We start from the raw sequence: 20,327 nt of genomic DNA, 5'->3' as shown, positions 1-20,327 counted from the left end.
CTTTTTTGATACTTTTGATATAATTTTATATTATTTTAATCAAAAATTTCTTAACATAACAAATTTTTTTTGTCGATTTATTTAACAATTTTATTTAATACAATAGATAATCTTTGTAATTGTGTCTTTATGTTTTATTTAAACATATTAAAAAGTAATTATTGTTAGAGCCGATAATTTTTCAGTGTAATAAAAAACTTAATTATATATGTTTTTTTTTTGTTTGGTAAATGTGGTTGTGTTAATTTTCAATTTTTTGATACAAATATTTTGGATTTTATCTTATTTAAAACTCTGTATAATGTAATATTTTGTCTTTCTATTTATTAATCTTATTCGATATTGTGGAAGCCCATTAAGTCTAATGGTTTGATTAAAAATTCATTATGCTTCTACACGAAAAGGTATGAGGTTCAAACTTCAGAAAATGCAAATTATACAGATTATGGAGAAAAATATTACAAGAGATCTTCAACATGGTTTAGGGTATACCATCGAACATGGATCTCATAGGACAGTTCGGAGTGGCACAGTCAGACGTGTATTCTCTTAAACTGGTAGAAATGTCAACTGTAAAATCGTCTATGTAATATTTCTCATCGTTGTAATAATATAATTAACCAGATGTTCAAAAAAATCTTATTCGATATTTGTTGAATGTTCCATATTATAGCTTTAGTATTAATTTTTTTACCAAATAGGCAGGCAATGATAATATGTTTCTTCACTTTTATGTTTCTAAACATGTGGACATCCAAATCAGATCATCTACCGGGAATCATATATATATATATATATATGGAAGTAACATGTTTATAGATTTAATATGGATGAATGAAACATACTTTCAAAACCGTCTCCTACCAAATTGCATTCTAAACTCTTGATAGCAAGTAATCTTTAGTTCATTTCAATCGTCCCATGTCGTATTATGATTTTTTTATCAACTATCCATTTAACTAAAACAAATTTTGGTTAAATGAGTCGATTCTCCGAAGACCCCCTATGTTTGTCCGTGTTTTGATATATATGGGAAAAAATATAGTCTATAGTTTTTGCCGCTTTTGCTAGTGAGTGATGCGCTAATCCGGATTCGTAGTCATGTCAACTAGGATTCATAGTGATGTTGTATTATGATCCGTGCAGTCTATGTTTGAAGATAAACTTCAAGTTAAGAAAATAAAATTCTTACAGTAAAAAGAATTGCAGGAAAGCAGTAAACACATGGCTATATATAAGTGGAGGATACAAAAGGAAACCCAAGAAAACCGGTTCACTGTAATAACCATGTAAATGACTATTCACAAGAAAGCTCCCTTAAAAGGAGCGTTCGCTTTACTCTCCCTATAAAATACACTTGTTCTCTCATTACCACAAGACTCTTTCACCGATCTTCTCAAAATGAAAACGGGTTTGAAACCCGACCCGAACCCGGTCGAGAGTAATGGGAAAGAGGTTCGTTACCGAGGCGTGAGGAAACGCCCATGGGGAAGATTCGCGGCGGAGATCCGAGACCCCGTTAAGAGAACTCGGGTCTGGCTCGGAACATTCGACACGGCTGAGCACGCGGCGCGTGCCTACGACGCTGCAGCGCGAGACTTTCGCGGCGCTAAGGCCAAGACGAACTTTCCTCCGACGGTTCTTGAGCTTAACGCGAATAAAGAAGGCGGTTTCGCTCGTAGTCCTAGTCAGAGTAGCACCGTCGACTCCGTCTCTCCCACAGGGAGAAGACTAGCAACACTTCCGCAGCTCGAGCTCAGCTTAGGAGGTGGTGGCGGTGGCGGTGGCGGTGGTGCGTGTTATGATCAGGTTCCCGTTGCGCGTCCTCTTTACTTCTATAATAACATGAAAGCGTTTTCACCGGCTGCTACGTGTGGAGGTGAGAAGAAACCTCAGCCGTTAAATCTGGATCTTACCTTAGCTCCTCCGGCGGAATAGGCCGTATGGTCCTCCTCGTATCTTTTTCTATCTAAGAAAATCGAGATAGTAGTTAAATAAACTGACATGGAAAAGTCGTTATGTATATATTTTTATCAACGTATAACATAAGATATGAACTTTTGTTATTATCTTTCTGTTTTTTTGCTACTGGTTTCTCAAAGTCGTACATATAAACGATGTTACTACATTTTCAAAGGTTTTAGTATATACTATAAATGATAAGTTAATAGCCAAACAAATTCTGGAAAAGATATGTCGCTGTCATCTATTTCAAAGGTAGACGATTAAAGGATAATTATTATAGCGCTTTTCGAGTCGTGTTAGAAATTATATTTTAATAATGATACCTATAGTTGTATATTTTATTAGAGATAAATAAATAAAATAGTTGTAGTATTGTCGTCGGCTTGAAAACAATGGACCAAGTGTCATGCACACAAGCACCAGTCATGGGAGGACCCCATCTTTGGCTGCGGCGTATGTTAGAAGAATACTTCTTTACAGCTTTTCGTCATCTTCATGGGCCCTACTTCCTTCAGTGTTTGGACAATCTTTTGACTTACTGATGAGTTTGCAGAACATCTATGAACACGAAGAATTAGTCATGCATGCTAGAGCATGATTATCCGGGGTCTTTAGTGGATTTCTTAGTGCGTGGATCCCCATAAAATCTTTAAGGATCGGTTACAAAAACTACTAATTAAAAACCGATTTTAGTGAGTTTTTTTACACTGTTCGCGAGTTCCACTTCGCGAGTTCCACTGACACGTGACGGACCGCGATTGGTTTGCTTTTTAATTTTTTTTTTGGGGGTTTCTAAGGGATAATCATGGCCTTATTGTTAACAAGGTTTTGAAACTGTAAACGATGACGTTTTACGGAGGTTGAGATGGATAAGGTGGCTTCATAATGAGAGACAAGGAAGGTGAGATCTGATAGGGTTCTTGTCGCCAGCTTTGCTATCAAAACGTATAAGCAGTTAAGCACTATCTCTCATATCCAACGGCTGGAATTAAACTATAATTTTCCACACGGGTAGACGTGGTAGTTGCTTCCTCTAATCCTCTTTTCTGCTACTGTTTTTTTTGGGAATTAAGAAGATTGAATTGGGTCCACTTATCTCTTTCACGTATTCTGCTTATTTTAATTTTTAGAAGCCATGACGACGACCGGTAGAAAAACATTTGAAATAAATTGTTAACATTTTCTCGAATCTTGAACTCTGTTAAAGCATAGATAGCTATCAAACTACAATACAGTACTACCTCGGTTCAAATTCTGGTTTAAGTCTATCTCCAACAAAACACAAAACTTAGTTTAATTTCATTTCCAACAAAACACCAAAATTGATATAATTTTAACAAATTTAGTTTACGTAAATATGGTGTTAAGTGTTAACACTGTTCATCATACCAAATCTTCAAAAAAACATATTTTATCATATTATATTTTATAATATAGTTAAATTATTATTGTTAACTAGTTTAAATTTGCAATCAAACATATAAATATATTGCGGTATTTGTATTTTTTTAATTATTTTTACATAATTAAATTTTTATATATTTTTCAATTAATAAATCACTAAATAAGTATCATCATTTACGCCATATTGTAATTTTTATAAACTATAAAACTACAAAAGGTTTGACAAAATAATATTTAATGTGATAAAATAATTATTTATTAATTAAAATAATAAAAATTATTAAAACTGAAAAATTGAATAATATATAATATTAGACGACAAAAAGATATGACTTTAGAAATATTTATTCGATTGAACTACGTGAATAAAAAAGTTATGAACACCATATTCAGTTTTGTTAGATTTGTGCAGCTAAAGATCAGAAACGTGAGAAGTGCATGAAAACATAAAGGCTGTAACTGGAATGACATTTTTTGGAATAAAATCATTTGGAATGGATCATTCCATGGGATTCCATGAATTAGTTACCATTTATTATGAATGTTTTCCAAAATCAATTCCACTTATTCCATTTTTTGAATGGAACAAAAAAATAAATCCTTTGTAAAAATCATTCCTTTTATTCATGATTCTAAACTTCCGTGAATGAATGGAATGTGTGGAATCTTTATTCCATTTATAATTTCAGTTTTTATTCTATTTTTAACATCATTCCAATTTTTCCTATTCCATAAAAAATCATTCCTTTTATTTTTAACATTCCTATTATGAATAACCAGTTGCACCCAAAAATTCCGTGTTGACGAGGTTTATGCTGGGGTCTCTAAAAATTAAATAGTTTGGATTAACCCTTATCTTATTAGTAATGACATTTAGCCCCATAAACATACCCCCAACCAAATTCCATTCAACATAGCATATTTTTTTTAAAAAAAAATAGCATATTATTTAAAGTTAATTATATTCCAATTCATTTCTATTTCTTCTTATTAATGGAAAATGCAATTTTCATGTGAAAAAGATATTCATTTATTTTTACTTTATATTTACAGAAATGATATTTACAGGAATATCGACAAACATATATTTATGGATATTCTATTTTAGATTAACACATTAAAATAAATTTTATTTATATTATAAAATTTATGTAATATAGAAAAAATGAAAAATATGGCTTCGAATGGTGACGAACCATTCCGCACCGCATTGCACCGCTGTGAATAGTAACAAAAATCTCTAAATATACCTATATATCTATATTTTGTTACTATTACAACCGCACCGTACTTGTTGTCCTGCAGTTGTCCCGCACGTCACCATTCAAACCATATTAAAGATAGTATGAACTATGATATGTCATGTCACTCGGGTGCTGGAGCGACGATGAAGACTTCATCTTGAATATATATATATATATTTACCAAAATAATTTTTTTTATAAATTTACACAAATTATAAGAACTATAAAATAGATCTTTTTCTTCAAGATTGCAATCTGAACCATTTTAAATATTGTCGGAGGTTCCCGTATCACAATCGGAAACAGAGGGGTTCGCTTGAAATAAGTAGTAAGTTATTAAGAGAATAAAGATGCACACACAAATAACAAATTTCTTATGTGCAATAACACCCAATGTGACATCGTCACGTGTAACGACATGTGTTGATCAGATGTGGAAGGTGACAGACAGTCAGTCTAGGCACGTCAGCTTAGATAACTGGATCCTATTAATGTATAGGCGCGGTCACGGTGTTTTGATCCACGTAGATGATAACGGCGTATATACAAAACTCTGTTTTTCTTAACTCTGACTGTGACTGTGACTCTGACTGTGACTATATGGTTTTAATAAAATAAAATAGTCTATGTGACTTGGTCCTCTCGTTCTACTGATACTTTTGACAATTTCTCCGACCATCAAGGGACCACTTACTCATCTACGTATTTTCGTATATACATTGTATAATTCTACATATGACGTGTAGGTAATCATTATAGATAGTGGCTCTATCTCATTAAAACATGTATTCGGGAAACCAAATGCTCAACACCATGGAGTTGGTGAAACCAAACACGACCGAGTTAATGAATGCAACCGACTTGCAAAGGACGGATGTCCACTTGTCTGGCTAATGAATTTACTTATTATTTTGTCCAATAAAGGTTGATGATCCTGACTGTCATATTCTCTGTGTTGAGCGGGCGATCATGGGTAGCATATGGATAGAGTACTAGTATAGAGATATCAACAGCCTCAGCCTCATTTCTCTAATCACTCATTACCTTCAAGTATTAAATTTATGTTGGAGGAATCAGGAGCTGCATAGTCTTTATGCCATTGAGACAAAGAGTTTAAGCGGGTTTTGGAGAAGCAAGTGAAAATGTTGTTAGCTTGCTGCGCGAGATATTGTAAGTAGACCGACAAAGAGAATTACATGACATTTTCAATCATCTGAAACTGGTGATATATTATCCTATATGTTGTCTTATATTGCACTTGTGGAGGAAAGTGCCAGAGGGAAAGAAGAAATTCTATTTTCCCGGGCGTGTGGAAAAGTCAGCAACTGAGTCACCAGCCATATATTCCATCCATAACTTGGTCTGGTGGAAGTAAGAACCATAGTGTTCGGTGATACAACGGCATTGTAACAAGACTCAAATATGAAGTGAACACGACAATCTTGCATTGCTAATAATTGCCAAAACATTTACGTTAATCCAGGATATATCTTCTGAATATCTTCAATCTCGTCTTCTCTGTCAGATATGAAGTAAAAGGTCTAGTTAGAATAGGGGCAATGATCATTGTCGTATACTTGAGAGAAGGATAATAGGGCTGAAAACTATAGTTTTTTTACAGACTATTTAATTAATGCCTTTAGAATAGCAAAAAAGTAGCACATACCAATATTCAATTTTATTAGACAGCAAACAGAATGATATCCAAAAGTGTAAGTCGAGACTACATTATTCGATAGCGAGAAAATCATATCAAAGGCACAGATACTTACGATTCTTCCAGATCAATAACTTCAATGGCAACTTCTTTGTTAAGGTCCGTATCAAACCTGATAAGAAGAGGCAACAGCTCAACATAGAAATAAGGCAGACACACTTTGTTTGTTAGCTAGCCAAACATATTAGAAGGCTAAAAGGGGATTAATATACATGCCATTTGGATTCTCCTAGAACAAGACTAGAATGGGATTTATATGTATGCCACAGAGATACTGTTTTTCGAATTAATATCAATCAAATCACTTAACTTTCAGTGCTTTTCTAGCGAGAAATGTCGCATCAAAGTGAATCAGATTAGTGCTCTCTTATTGACATTGTTGTATGATAGCTCAGAGTTGCGTTTGTTTCTTTTCTTGCATCCATTAAAAGCTCTATGCTATAGCTATGGGCAAATCCAAAAGAGCATTTTTCTAAGTTTATATCACAAAAATAGCACTCAAAAACTAAAATGACCAAAATAGCACCTTTCTAAGTTTATCCTTTGAAAATTTTAATTTTTTTATTTTTCAAAATTTGAAATCTTATCCCCAAAACCTCATTTCTCAAATCTAAACCCTAAACCCTAAACTCCAAACCCTAAACCCTAAACCATAAACCCTAAACCCTAAACTCTAAACCTTAAACCTAAACTCTAAACCCTAAACCCTAAACCCTAAAATCTAAACCCTAAACCCTAAAATCTAAACCCTAAACCCTAAACTCTAAACCCTAAACCCTAAACCCTAAACCCTAAATTCTAAACCCCACCCTTTAACTCTAAACCCTAAGTTTGTGACTTTTGATAAAACATTAAGTGCTATTTTTGTGACTTTTGACCTTGAGTACTAGTTTGGGAACATAAACTTGATTTAGTGCTATTTTTGTTTTTTTCTCTGTAGCTATAGTTAAATTAGATTAAAATGGATATTATCTTGTTGAGATTACTATACGTGTGACACTCCAGCGATGTGGATGTTCTTTAAAATTCATAAACCTCTTTAAAAATTCATAAATTTCTTTAAATTCATAAATAAATTTATAGTATTATATTATCTTAAGGAGTACATGTTTTGTAATTTATTATTTTGTTTTCTGTGTCATAATTTCTAAGATCTAAATTGTTGATAATATATGATGTTTACTGACTTTTTTTTTTGATATTTTATGAGTTGTGACTATCTATATGCTTCCAATGCCTATGAAATTCTTTTTAATCCACAAGTACAAAAATGTTTGATTTCAACTCCAATTAGTTGAATGTTGGTTAATACTAGAGAATATTTTGATTTTGATCCAAATATGTTCTCTTAAAGAAAGATAAAGAAAATTAGTAGATCAATTGTCAATATGAATATTGAAGTTGGATAATTTATAGTATTAATATAAAATTTGTACCAATATACCATTGCTTATGTGCGAGATAGTTAGAAGCATTTAAAGACTCGGACCAAAGAGCCTCCAATAGAATAAAAAATAGACTTACACACCATCAAATCAAGATCTCGAGAACCATTAGTTAGTCTTGAGAGCTTTGCTAATGCAATTTTGAGGTTTTAACAAAGATACAAGATACAGAAGAGCTGGATGGGTAATACACAATCACAAAGAAGAAACTCTTTATTGGAGTTAAGGACAAAAAAATTTCTCAAGCACACCCGTGAAAGCTGAAGCTAAAGCTTTATTGATGAAAATACAACACATTGAATATGAGATTCAGATCAATTATGTTCGAAGGAGATTATAAAATTTTGATTGCTACAGTCTGTGGGAAAATTAAAACTATCTTCATTATGTGGAGTAAAAATTTCTTAAGATCCTACTATTTTTTCACCAAGAGAACAAACAATAGCCCTGTTCTTTTAACGAACGCTGAACAGAGACGCGGCGTCATAGATTTGTTCATAAGTTTTCCGGTGTTGCCGCTGAGCAGAGACGCGGCGTCAGAATAAAAGAAGTGTTCCGGTGTTGCCGCTGACGCCAAAAAAGTAGAAACCATTATTCCTCATTTCTGGCACCTCTCTGCGACTGAAAACAAAAGATTTCTTCCCCTGTTCTTCTCTCTTTCCCTTTGGATACTCTTTTTTTTCATTCTGAATTTTGATCTCTAGCCGCTGACGCAGCGTTCGTTCGTTTAACGAACATGGCTAATGTCTTTTTTTTTGGGGTTCAAATAGAACAAACAATGTCTCATTTGTTTTGCAACTTATAATGATTTTAACTTCGTCTTTTATACCTCTCAGCTGTTTTTGTCTTTGTGACTTCATAGTTCTTTGTATCATAATTATGTAAATAAAATTTAACAATAAAATATGAATTTAACGTAAAAAAACTTCAAAACTTCGGATTTAGAGCCGAACCAAACAAAACTAGACAAACATCACCACTCTACAATCTTGAAAGAAACTTCGTGAAAATCAGTTTATGTACTCAATCAAGTAAAAAATTATATTTTTGAAAATGAATAATCATAGTAAGACAAAATGTCCACGCTACAAGAAACTAAGATTTGGTTAAATTAAAACCAATAAAATCCCCAATGAATATGAATATTAATTTAATATTTTATTGAATTTAATAATTTATATTTAAATACAAAACTGGTATTAAAATTAAAATTTGTTGGGTATATATATTATTTTAATGTTTTCTCATAAGACGTGATGCAGTTTGATATGGTGGCTTTAACTGCATCTCTCTTAATTTCCCTTATACACATTTTTCTCTAATTCATTTTAGAAGATTACACAGTAAAACTACCAAAAAATATTTATATATTTTGTATTTTTCTTATAATTTTCTCATTTTGTTTTAATATTTTACTTATATTTTTCTTATATTATATTTTAATAAGAATCAATCAAAAAGTCACTTATAAAAGATATTCTCTCCGTTTCCGAAAGTAAGATTTTATAGAGTTTTTACGTTTATTAATAATATAATAAATGTTTACAATTTATTTTTCAATACACTTTTCAATAACTATCCACCAATAAAATTTAATCAATTCAAATATTCACAACTAATGTTTTTCAAAAATATACAAATTACCTTAAAAATATAGAAAATCTATTTTTTGGAACAAAAATAAACTCTAGAAAATCTTATTTTTGAGAACGGAGGGAATAAAATTCTAAAAGAAACCTTCAACTAAACTATAATAATCTCTATAAAAGATTATCTCTCCATTGCACCAACCTCACCGGACTATCAGTTAGATGGGTAAACATAATGGCAGGACAATATTGACAAGTGATTGGCCAATACCAAGCCACAGTTCCTATCGCCCATATCCTACAATTTGCAAAACACAAATATAAGAGAGTACTGACTAATTGAGTTGCTCAATTAACTTATTAATAATTAGACGTCGACTCATACTCTTCATATTTATCTTGTTACACCGTTCTGGTAGCCACTATAGGAAGATATCGAAGCAAATGCTGCTTTGATTACATATTCACTAAGGACTTTTATAAACTCCATGCATTCGAAGTCTTGACACCTTGTCTATTGATATGTTTCCCTATATATTCACTAGGGACTTGTATAAAATCCACGCATTCGAAGTCTTGACACCTTGTCTATTGATATGTTTCCCTATATATATAGACAAATACTATATCTGTAAGTAAATTCTATTACATGCTCATAAATGGTATGAAATTTAGACCATGCATATGGACTGAATTTTCTAGACCAAACCTTTAAATTTAATGATATGAAATTAATGAGATAACTTTCATGCTATATAAAACTTAATAATACCGTCCAATAGACGAAAATCGTGGTTGGTTGTCATGATAATGCTCCAGGAAAACCTAAACATCAGAATAAAGAAATACATTTATATCATAACAAAGAATGTAGTTGCTGATGTATTAGCAAAGAATGCTCTCCTTGTAGTTGAACCTTTGGTAGTTGTGGATGCTCTTATTGCTCCCAACTAACCGCTCTGTTTTTCCATTAACGAAGTATGTGTTTCAAAAAAAAAAAAAAATCATAACAAAAAGGGTTGTGAACTTTATGATGTTAAATGAAAAGAAAACAAACAAATAGTTGAGTTATACTGAACTATATTTTTGTTTATCACTCTCATTTCTGAGGGATCATTATTTGGAGGTTGAAATACTGACGAAAAAAGATAAAATATTACAAATTGACATGAAATCAAACTTAATTAAAAACAGTAATGGCAGTGAATTATGGTAAATACAAATGAAGAAAGGAGTAAAATATACCTCTCATCATATGCCTCTATTGTATTAAGGTCAGATTCATAGTAATGTCCCCCAACTAGCCAGATCTGAGAAAGACTAAGCTCAATGGACCCGCCTATATACATTTACAATTTAATTTGTTTTAAAATAAAACATGAAAGAAAAAACAAAATGAGGAAATAACCTGAAAAATATGGATCCCTAGCAAAGAATTATCGATAAAGACTTTGGTAGTCTTGGTTTGATGATCACTTCATATTACAATTAATTAGGTTGATAACTTTGTATAAAAATAACTTTACATTCAAATGAGGTTGTTATATAGTTTTGGTTGATATAATGAGGTTGTTTTAATGTCTTGTTCTGATAATCACCAAAATTTGCTTAACCGGATGCAAACTGATAGTTGACTGTGGGACTTCAAACATTCTTGGTCCACCGGTGATAATAAATCTTTACTTACTATTTATTTTTTGGATTGCCTCTCATTTGTTAATTTACTTTTTGTCATTGTAATGTTTAGACGTTGATCGCGAGTATCAATCAGGAAATCGTTGCATCCAGAAGCTGTTTGAGCCTTTGGAAGATGCCTGTTATAACCTTCATGATCAACGCCCTGAAATCAGGTGATGTCAGTCCGGCGGATAATTTTCTTTCTTCCCTTAATTACTAATGATTTCATCAGGAAAAGATTGGGAAAAGGAGGTCTACACGACTGTGTTCTTAGATGATACAAATAATGAGAACTGGTAAGTTATTATTATGTTTTGCCAAATATTTATCTTTATATTTCTTGGTTTGAGCCATGCGACCGTGCAAATGCTTTTTTCTTTTAAGTATTTCATTTATGAGTGATCAAATTTTAAATTTTTTTGTAAACTATGTTGATTTCTAGTCAGTTTTCGATGTTGAAACAGTAAAATGATGTATTATATAATTCATTTATAATTTGATAATCTTGTACAAAATCGACCATTTCCTAATGTATCTATTTTTGAAACAAACAGTTTAATATGATTCGGTATGAATTAACCTTTTTGAATACACATTTTAAAGCATATTCTGTGTTTTCGCTCTTATATGAATCACAAATTCATTTATATGCGAATAGTTCTAACACTTGTAACACTTACCAAAAATTATTATTATTTTAAAACTTAAAATAAAAAAATTGAAGTAGAAATAAAGGAAATTTAAAGTAGAATTCTTTTATTGGAGAACTTTATAATTTAATGGGTATATTACTTTAAAATTTTCAATTAATAATACACTAAATTAGTAGCTTAAAATTTTTTAGTTTTCTATTATAATTAAATAGATTTTAGCTATAATATTCGTTGGATAATTAGTTAAAACTTTGATTTTTTTAAAAAACATTTACTTGATATACACATATATATATATTCCACTTTAAGAATGTTTTATATCAATTAATCTATTATTTAAAATTGTATTAAAGTAAAAGGAATATATATATATATATAAATCAGGGATTGGATTTTTTGAAAATGAAAAAATTAAATAATTATACACTAATGAAAGTATAATGGGCCTTTGCGTGAAAAACACTATGTAATAGTTTACTAAAACTTCAATTTAAATTGGGCTGGTCTTAAAACATAATAGCCCTATTCTATATCTAATGGCCTAGCTTGTTCAGAAAAAAAAAGGGCCTAGCATGAAACTCATGATTTCATTCAGACTTAAGAGATTTAAATCCTTTTCAGATGTTATCTATGTATAACTCGGAAGAACTCGAACCTGGAGGTAATAACTAAAGTAATTCCGGTTAGTTGTTATGTACATATATACACTGATCTGATTGCTAAATTTTGATTTCATAGATGTGGCTAGGCCTGAGCATTTTAACCTGGACCCGAAGACCCGAACCGGAACCGACCAAAAATATCCGACTCGGAACCGGACCGAAAATTTACAAGTACCTTTTGGGTCTAAATTTTTTTACCCGAAAGAACCGGAATTGAAAAGGAACCGACCCGAAAATACCCGGACCCAAAAAGAACCGACCCGAATAGACCCGACCCGATAATAACCGATTTGTACCCGACTTAAAAACATGTATATCTAAAACTATGATGTTTTTGTGTTCTATTTTATATATATTATTTTATGATTTAGTTGAAATATCTTTTGTTAACAACATTTGTTATTATTTTTTAACATTTTTAAAGTAATATAAAGCTTTAAAATGTAAAATTTATAGTTTTAAAATATTTATTTTAGTTGAAATATCTTTTGTTATCAACATTTGTTATTATTTTTTAACATTTTTAAAGTAATATAAAGCTTTAAAATGTAAAATTTAGAGTTTTAAAATGTTTTATTTTAATTATTAATAGTTTTATTTAAGTTGTTTTGTAAAATTTTAGATATATATGACAAATATTCAACTAAAGTTGATGGAATTGGGTATATCATGTCCTTTTCAGATCCTAAATACCCGAATCCGACCTGGACCCGATATGGACCCGAAAAATTACGGGTATTTTAATTATAGACCCGAACCGACCCGGATCCGAGAAGAACCGATCCGGATCCGAAAAGAACCGACCCGGATTCGAGAAGAACCGACCCGAACCCGAACAAAAAATTTCTAAGTACCTATTGGGTCTAAATATTTAGGACCCGAAAAGACTCGGACCCGAAAGGAACCGGTCCGAATCCGACCCGAACGCCCAGGCCTAGATGTGGCTTTAGAAGATCTTGCTTTTAAAAAGATCTGCCTCGAGAAGCACAAAGCTAAGATCGGTGGTCAATTTTTTATGGTTTGATTGATAGAATTGTCTTCGTCTGTTTCATGAGAGGCACAAATCTTCCTTTTCTCGGATCTAATTCAACATGTTATCAATTACATAGTCCACGGACATATAAATCATTTTATGTTGAATTTTGGGACTATCCTAGTTTCATTTAAGAATTTAGATTTAAATAAAAAAACTAGAGATTGATCCGCGCAACCGTGCATGTATTGATTTTACATTTTAGATGTGTCTTAAAATAAATAATTGTATTCAAAAGACCTGGATCGAATCGGATAATATGATTATTTTTGGTACAAATATCGAATCCGTTTCAGATACATTTGTTATTTAGATATTTTTAGATTTCTATACATCAGAACCGAACTCATCCAGACCCAAAAGAACCCAACTCAAAACGCACACATAAATTTATAATATTCAAGTGGGGCATAATTTCAAAACAAAAAATAAACGATACCCGAAAGGAACAACCCGTACCTAAATGGATAGCCATTGTTCATGCCTAACTGATTTTATAAACTAATAAAAAAGATTCTTTCTATGTGTTTCACTAAATTAAGTGAAATAGAAAGAATTTTTTTTTATTTAGTAAAATAATTATATGGAGTGAAAAATTAAGTGAAAATAAATGTAATACATTTTTATTATTTTGATTTAAGTTATTATTTTATTCACAAAAACATGTCTTTGAATTATGTTTTTGGCTACATAAATTTCCACGGATTGAAACTAATTTTTTTTTTACTAAAACAAACTAAACCGAACGTTTAACCATATGCAAAACCCAGTTATTTTACATTTTTTATTTTATAATTGGCAAAAATTTAATGTTATTTAGCTAATAAATAAAAATATACAGTATTATTATTATGGTAATATAATTAGTGATGTGATGGATAATTAAAGTAATATAATTAATGAAATTATTAATCTGAGTGAAATATTAAAAGACAATTAATGAAATTATATTAATGAAATTACTAAAAGTACACTATAGTTCTCTTTATACTGCTATCTATGTTTCCAAACAATTCTCATTTATACTATTATCTATGTTTCCAAACAGTATTGTAATTCAGTTTTAATAGTATAGATTATTAATATTTAGTCTTTAAAAAAACTAATTTTGATGCATTAAAACTAAATGTAGCTGATATGGTTTTAAGACCATATAAAATGTAACAATCATGTTGAAAGACCATATGATCACAAAAACTTGCAACATAAAGATAGCCTAATATGACATTAAGCAATAGATGAAAACGAAGCAAAAAATGTTAAGAGTTAGCGGTTACTAGGCCTGGGATTTTTATCCGAGATCCGGATTCGATTCGAGATTCGATCCGGATCCGATCCGAAAATCCGGATATCCGGAGGGGCCGAATCCGGATCCGGATAGTAAAATGCTGGATCCGCCAAAGCCGGATCCGGATCCGGATATCTCGATTTTTTAGTCCGGATATCCGGATCCGTAAGTTTTATTAATAACTATTTCAAAAATAGTAATATCTATATATAAAAACTAATTTTATTTAATATATTTTCAATTTTATAATAGTATATGTAAATTTTATGTAAGTTTTGTAATTTTATACAAAGAAATAATTCAAAACATTATATATTTTTTGTTTTAAATTATTGTTAATATTTTATATATATTAATATTATTATTTTTATTTATTTTAAGGATCCATATCCGGATCCGGATATCCGCCGGATATTACAATTTTTAGAAGGATATCCGACACCCGGATATCCGAGAACCCCGGATCCGGATAAGGATAGTAAAATTATGGATCCGCCGGATAAGAATCCGGATCCGGATACCTTAAAATTCCCCGGATACCCGATCCTAGCGGTTACTACATCCTCCCGAGAGATGCTTTTCTCTCCATAACTGTTTTCATTCCATTTCTTAAACTTTTTGACTTAGTTTAATTGACCTTTCACCTCTTGTCATCATGTGAGTGTTTGGTTCGCAATCATGAGGATGGATTGTTGGTGATGTTAATGGCAGGATGGAGGTCAATTGGAGCATCATCTTCCGAGGCAAACTCCAAATTTGTAGAATATATATATCAGAGCATGATTAATCCGTATTTTTAATTTGGGATTCTTAACTCATGATTTGACATTTTTTTTTTACACTTTTTGTCTAAGAGGCAGCTCTTAGACCATGATTAACCCGAGTCTCTTAACAGGGGTTCTTAGCTTCGACTAAGAGATATAAAAACCGTCTCTTAGCAAAAAAAAGTAAAAAAAAAAAAAAATTACAATATCATGAGTTAAGAACTTAGCCGGAGTTAATAATGCTCTTATATCTCTTATTTAAGAGACGGTTCTTAGCTTTTCTTAGTTAAAAGCTAAGAAACGGTTCTTAGCCGAAGTATGAACCTCACCCTAAGAACCGTGGTTAATCATGGTCTTATTAGTTCGCACACTCCGCATAAACTGTGCCGGCTCGCACCTATTTGGTATTATTTTTTAATTTCCTCTTAGTTTATTTTTTATTGGGAAATTGTTTTAAGCAAATAGGTAAAAACAAAACACACACAATGCAATTCTTTATGAACATTTAGTTATTTTCTCTTTTACATCAGCATCATAATTAACAACTCGTTGAGGCTCCATTGCATGACACTCTCTGCAAGCCAACATCACCGCCTTTAAAACCCTCTTCCACCACTTCATTAACTTACTTCCTCTTCTCTCCTCCGCCTTCTTCTTCTTCTTCCCCCTCACCGTCTTTTTCTTCCTTCCACCAACCTTAATCCCTCCTCCGTTACTTTTCACCGACCCTTCTCTTTTAAACACCGGAGTTATATGCTGCCACCGCCTCGTATACGACCCGTAAAGCTGCGCCGTCACTATCTCCGTCGCCTTCTTTCTCTTGCACTGCGTGGGGATATATGAAAGCCTATTCGTCGTCGTAGTATATACTCTTTTACCATTGTTCGATGGTGGCTTCTTTAAATCCAATATTGAGGATGACATGTTTCTCATGCCGCAAGTCCCTGACTTTACGCTCCTAGTCTTCTCAGACCGAGAACCAAAACAAGTTACGTTAGTTTCTTCTTTGAAGACACTGCAAGTGCTTGTTCTTGGAGTAAAAGATGTCGGGCTACTGCTAACACTACTCCGGCTGCTCGTGCTGTCGCTCCGGAATGTGTTTTCGCTGGTCGTACGTGACGCCGAACGGGTCATCGGAAAAGTGTGTGGTAATAGACGGCCGTTGAGAAAAAGGTGATCGGCGGGAGAATGTTCTGAATGGGAAGGGGAAGAAGGAGTCAAAGATCCAAACTCGAAGTCGGAGGATGACATCTCCGGCGATGTATCCGGGCTTTTTTCGCCGGAGTTTGGGGTAGTTCTCTGGTCGTCCTCCATATGCAAAACGGTGTACTTGTGTGTAAGTGAATGTGTTTATTAGTTTTAACTTGTGTTTATATAAGGAGTTTGAAGCGGGGCACGTGGCGACATGGGTACGGCAGTCAGAGACTTGCCAGCTCAGTGTTTGACTTCTTGTGGGGACAATCAAAGAATGAGATCCAAGTGATGTAGTGTTCGTGTCATGATATTGTCTAAACTCTTTAAGGTGTTTTGGATCCCTAAACGATCCCACATGTTCCTCTCTTTTAGATTTTTAGTCACGAGGCATTATCTATCTCTTCTTGTTTCGTATAACTTTGTTTATTGTTCATATAAGTAAATAGAAATATTTATTTATTTTGATAATCTATTAAAGTGATGGTGTTTGATGATTTTTTTTTAGAATTGTAAAGGTCAAAGACACATACTCTCTTTGAACTCTGAAGGTTCTCACACGGTCTGCGAAACTATTAGTTATCAGCAGAAAGCAGCAATGACTTTATGCAAAAGCTTATATAAAAGTATACAAAGACAACCAAAAGAAGAAGAGAAAACAAATCTCTATTCGTAATCTAACTGGTATCATATGCAAATGGAATCTTTAGTTCATATATTAATTAAGATTTAGATTTTTTTTGTGGTCTGGACTCTAGACTGAGACATGTTCTACTTATTAGTTTAGTGTTGTTTAGTATTTTGGAATAATCTATCTGTGTATTTTTATTTAATATATTTCAATTCAACCTCTTTAATCTATTAACATTTTCTGCAAAACTTATTACTCCCTCCGTATCATTTTAAGTGATGTTTTAAGAGAAAATTTTTGTTTCATTTTAAGTGATGTTTTCAAGTTTTCATGTAAAAAGTAAATGCAATTTTATGTTTTTGACTATTTATATTCTGCAGTATGATTTTTTATTGGTTGATTTATATGTATTTATTGTTGTTTTTAGACAAACGAGAAAGATTGAATAAAAATTTGTAATTTCTTAATTAGTGTGTAAAAACCTTAAAAATCACTTATTTTGATACAGATGGAGTAGTGTTTATGGATGATGATAGTATTGTAATAATAATAATAATAATAATACTAATAATAATAATAATAACAACAATAATTATGTGTTAAAAATAATTATATTTGTTTTATTTAGTAAAAAGATATAGAAATCAATTGAATAACTCATATAATCGCTTTTTAACACTAAAGGAACTACAAGTTTGTTACCCTAAGCCGGTGAGTAACCATTACTCCCGGAGACTATAGCTGGCAAGAACTAAATACCATCTTCCAGAGACAAAGAGGAAACACAAACAAACGACTCAAGAGATAAAATGCAAGAATCTAGAACAAACCACAAGACACCCTGGAAGTCTTGGTTGATACCGACCCAGAATTTTGACCCATTTCAACATAAACTAAACACACACTATAACTACATTTATTTGTATTCATAACTGTAATTTTTGTGCCAGCCAATAACTAATTTGCTTGCCCAAGATAAATGATACTTATTATTCAGGGAAACATACACATTCCGTATAAAGAAAAATAAAGTGCAATAAACTCAAGCAAAATTCAAGACAAAGATCTCATTATGTGGCTTTTGTCTCTCTATGGCGTCTTCTTTTAAGACACATTGTTGGCCCATTCTATAGGGGATTAGCTACGGACCACATATTATATGATTAACAAAACCATGCTTAATTAATAATCATTTACTTGTCTTTATTTTTGGACTCTTCGACGTTGCTTAACGTTTAATGAACCCCCAGGCTTATTAATGATTCTGTAACTGGGAAAAAATAACTTTGTGTGGTTAACGCCTGTCCTGTCCAAGATGCTCAAAAGAGTTGTGTAATAACCGTAGCTAAAAGAAGAAAAAAATGAAGAAATTTTTAATTGGTTTAATATGATATTTATTTTATTATGAATGAGTTAAGCCCAGCATCGTTTTGGTCCAACAGCAATTAGGAGTCCAGAAGGTTTGCTTGTATCATAATCTACTCTCAAAGATTTAACTGACAATGGTCGTTGGTTTATTCAAATCTATTGTAGTCTTTAATATTGTCAAGTATTAGGATAATGATAGAAGACTAGTAGATAAGTTTCGATATCAGTTACGCTTGTTGTTATTGCCTATATTTTTGGATGATACGATATGGCTATCGTATGTATAAATACTCGATTGTATGTTCATCAATAAGAGACAAACGTTTACAACTTCTTAGCATGATATCAGAGCTAAGATCATAAAATTTTGTGGACGATATTCTTTTACGATGAGTGATTCGAGCTTATCTACGACGTCTTCAGCAGCCGGAACTATTGTTGCTGGTAAAGACGCTTTGATTTCTCCATATTATCTACATCCTTCAGATAATACGAGTCATGTTCTTTCACCAATTCTCTTGAATGGAGGAAATTACGAAAGATGGGCAAAATTGATGCTCAATTCGCTTCGAACCAAACGAAAAATAGGTTTTGTTGATGGGACTTTGTACGTCCTGTAGACAAATCAGAAGAAAGAGAAAAGTGGGATATGGTCAACGCTATGGTCATAGGCTGGATATACAGCAGTGTTTAACCTAAGCTGAGACCATCCATATCTTTGGTGGAAAGTGCGAAAGCAATGTGGGGGAGTCTTCAACGAAGATTCGACACACGTATTCATCAGTTGCACGCAGACATTGCTGCTTGTAAGCAGAACGGTGAATCTGTGGAAGTCTATTTCGGCAAACTGAAGGTGATGTGGGATGATCTTTCAGATTTTGAGAAGGGTTTCACATGTTGTTGTGGAAGCGCGGATTGCGCATCAATGATCACATACGAGAAGATGCAGGAGAGAATTCGATTGCATCAGTTTCTGATGGGGCTTGACAACGCTCGTTTTGGAACAACGAGGTCGAACTTGTTGAGTCGACAGATGGAGTTGAATCTGGACGCTGTGTACTCTCAGATTATTCAAGAAGAAAGACATCTGAGTGTGATGCGTGGAGCAGAAGAAAAAGCACCGGTAGTTGGTTTTGCGGCAACCTCAACACCTCAAGCAGCTGCAACACGTTTTGGCAAGCCTTCAACTGTATGCTCGCATTGTGGAAAGCAAGGACACGATTCGACTAACTGTTTTCAGGTTATTGGTTTCCCTGATTGGTGGGAAAAGGGCAAGTCTTATGGTGGACGAGGAGGATCTCGCGGCCGAGGTTCTGATAATCAAGGACGAGGTCGTGGTGGTAGAGGTTCTGGTTTTCGTGCTTACAACACTCAACTGGGAGATTCTACATCAGTAACAAAAGGTTCTTCTTCGTCTCTTTCCCCTGGAATACCAAATTTCACTCAAGATCAGTGGGCTTCGCTGGCTCAGTTCATGAACAATCAGAAGGCGAATCAGTCCGACAAACTGTCTGGTAAGAAAGGAAAATTGCTTCTTTTTGGTAAAGATTGTCGATATGACATCATTATCGACTCTGGGGCTTCTCATCATATGATAGGGGAGGCTCGTTTGCTCACGGACATTGTTACTATTGCACCGTGTCCTATTTCTTTGCCAAAAGGACGGATTACTTGGGCTACAAGTCATGGGAGCCTG

The 20,327-nt window shown here is 32.8% G+C and overlaps 2 protein-coding genes across 2 annotated transcripts; one reads left to right on the top strand and one right to left on the bottom strand.

Moving 5' to 3' along the window:
- The first annotated feature begins 1,109 nt into the window (after positions 1 to 1,109).
- LOC106454908 (ethylene-responsive transcription factor 4) lies at positions 1,110 to 2,128 on the top strand. The gene has a single exon (XM_013896991.3). It carries the CDS (start codon positions 1,402 to 1,404, stop codon positions 1,936 to 1,938), a length of 537 nt encoding a protein of 178 aa, XP_013752445.1. The 5' UTR covers positions 1,110 to 1,401; the 3' UTR covers positions 1,939 to 2,128.
- A 13,656-nt stretch (positions 2,129 to 15,784) lies between these two features.
- On the bottom strand, positions 15,785 to 19,098 carry LOC106454904 (probable membrane-associated kinase regulator 1). The gene has a single exon (XM_048760486.1). The coding sequence runs from the start codon at positions 16,753 to 16,755 to the stop codon at positions 15,937 to 15,939; it is 819 nt and encodes a 272-aa protein (XP_048616443.1). The 5' UTR covers positions 16,756 to 19,098; the 3' UTR covers positions 15,785 to 15,936.
- Positions 19,099 to 20,327: the final 1,229 nt, after the last annotated feature.

The sequence above is a fragment of the Brassica napus genome, chromosome C6 (genome assembly GCF_020379485.1).
Source record: "Brassica napus cultivar Da-Ae chromosome C6, Da-Ae, whole genome shotgun sequence".
NCBI lineage: Eukaryota > Viridiplantae > Streptophyta > Magnoliopsida > Brassicales > Brassicaceae > Brassica > Brassica napus.
Note: the sequence above shows the minus strand (reverse complement) of the source record. Positions and strands in the feature narration are given on the sequence as shown.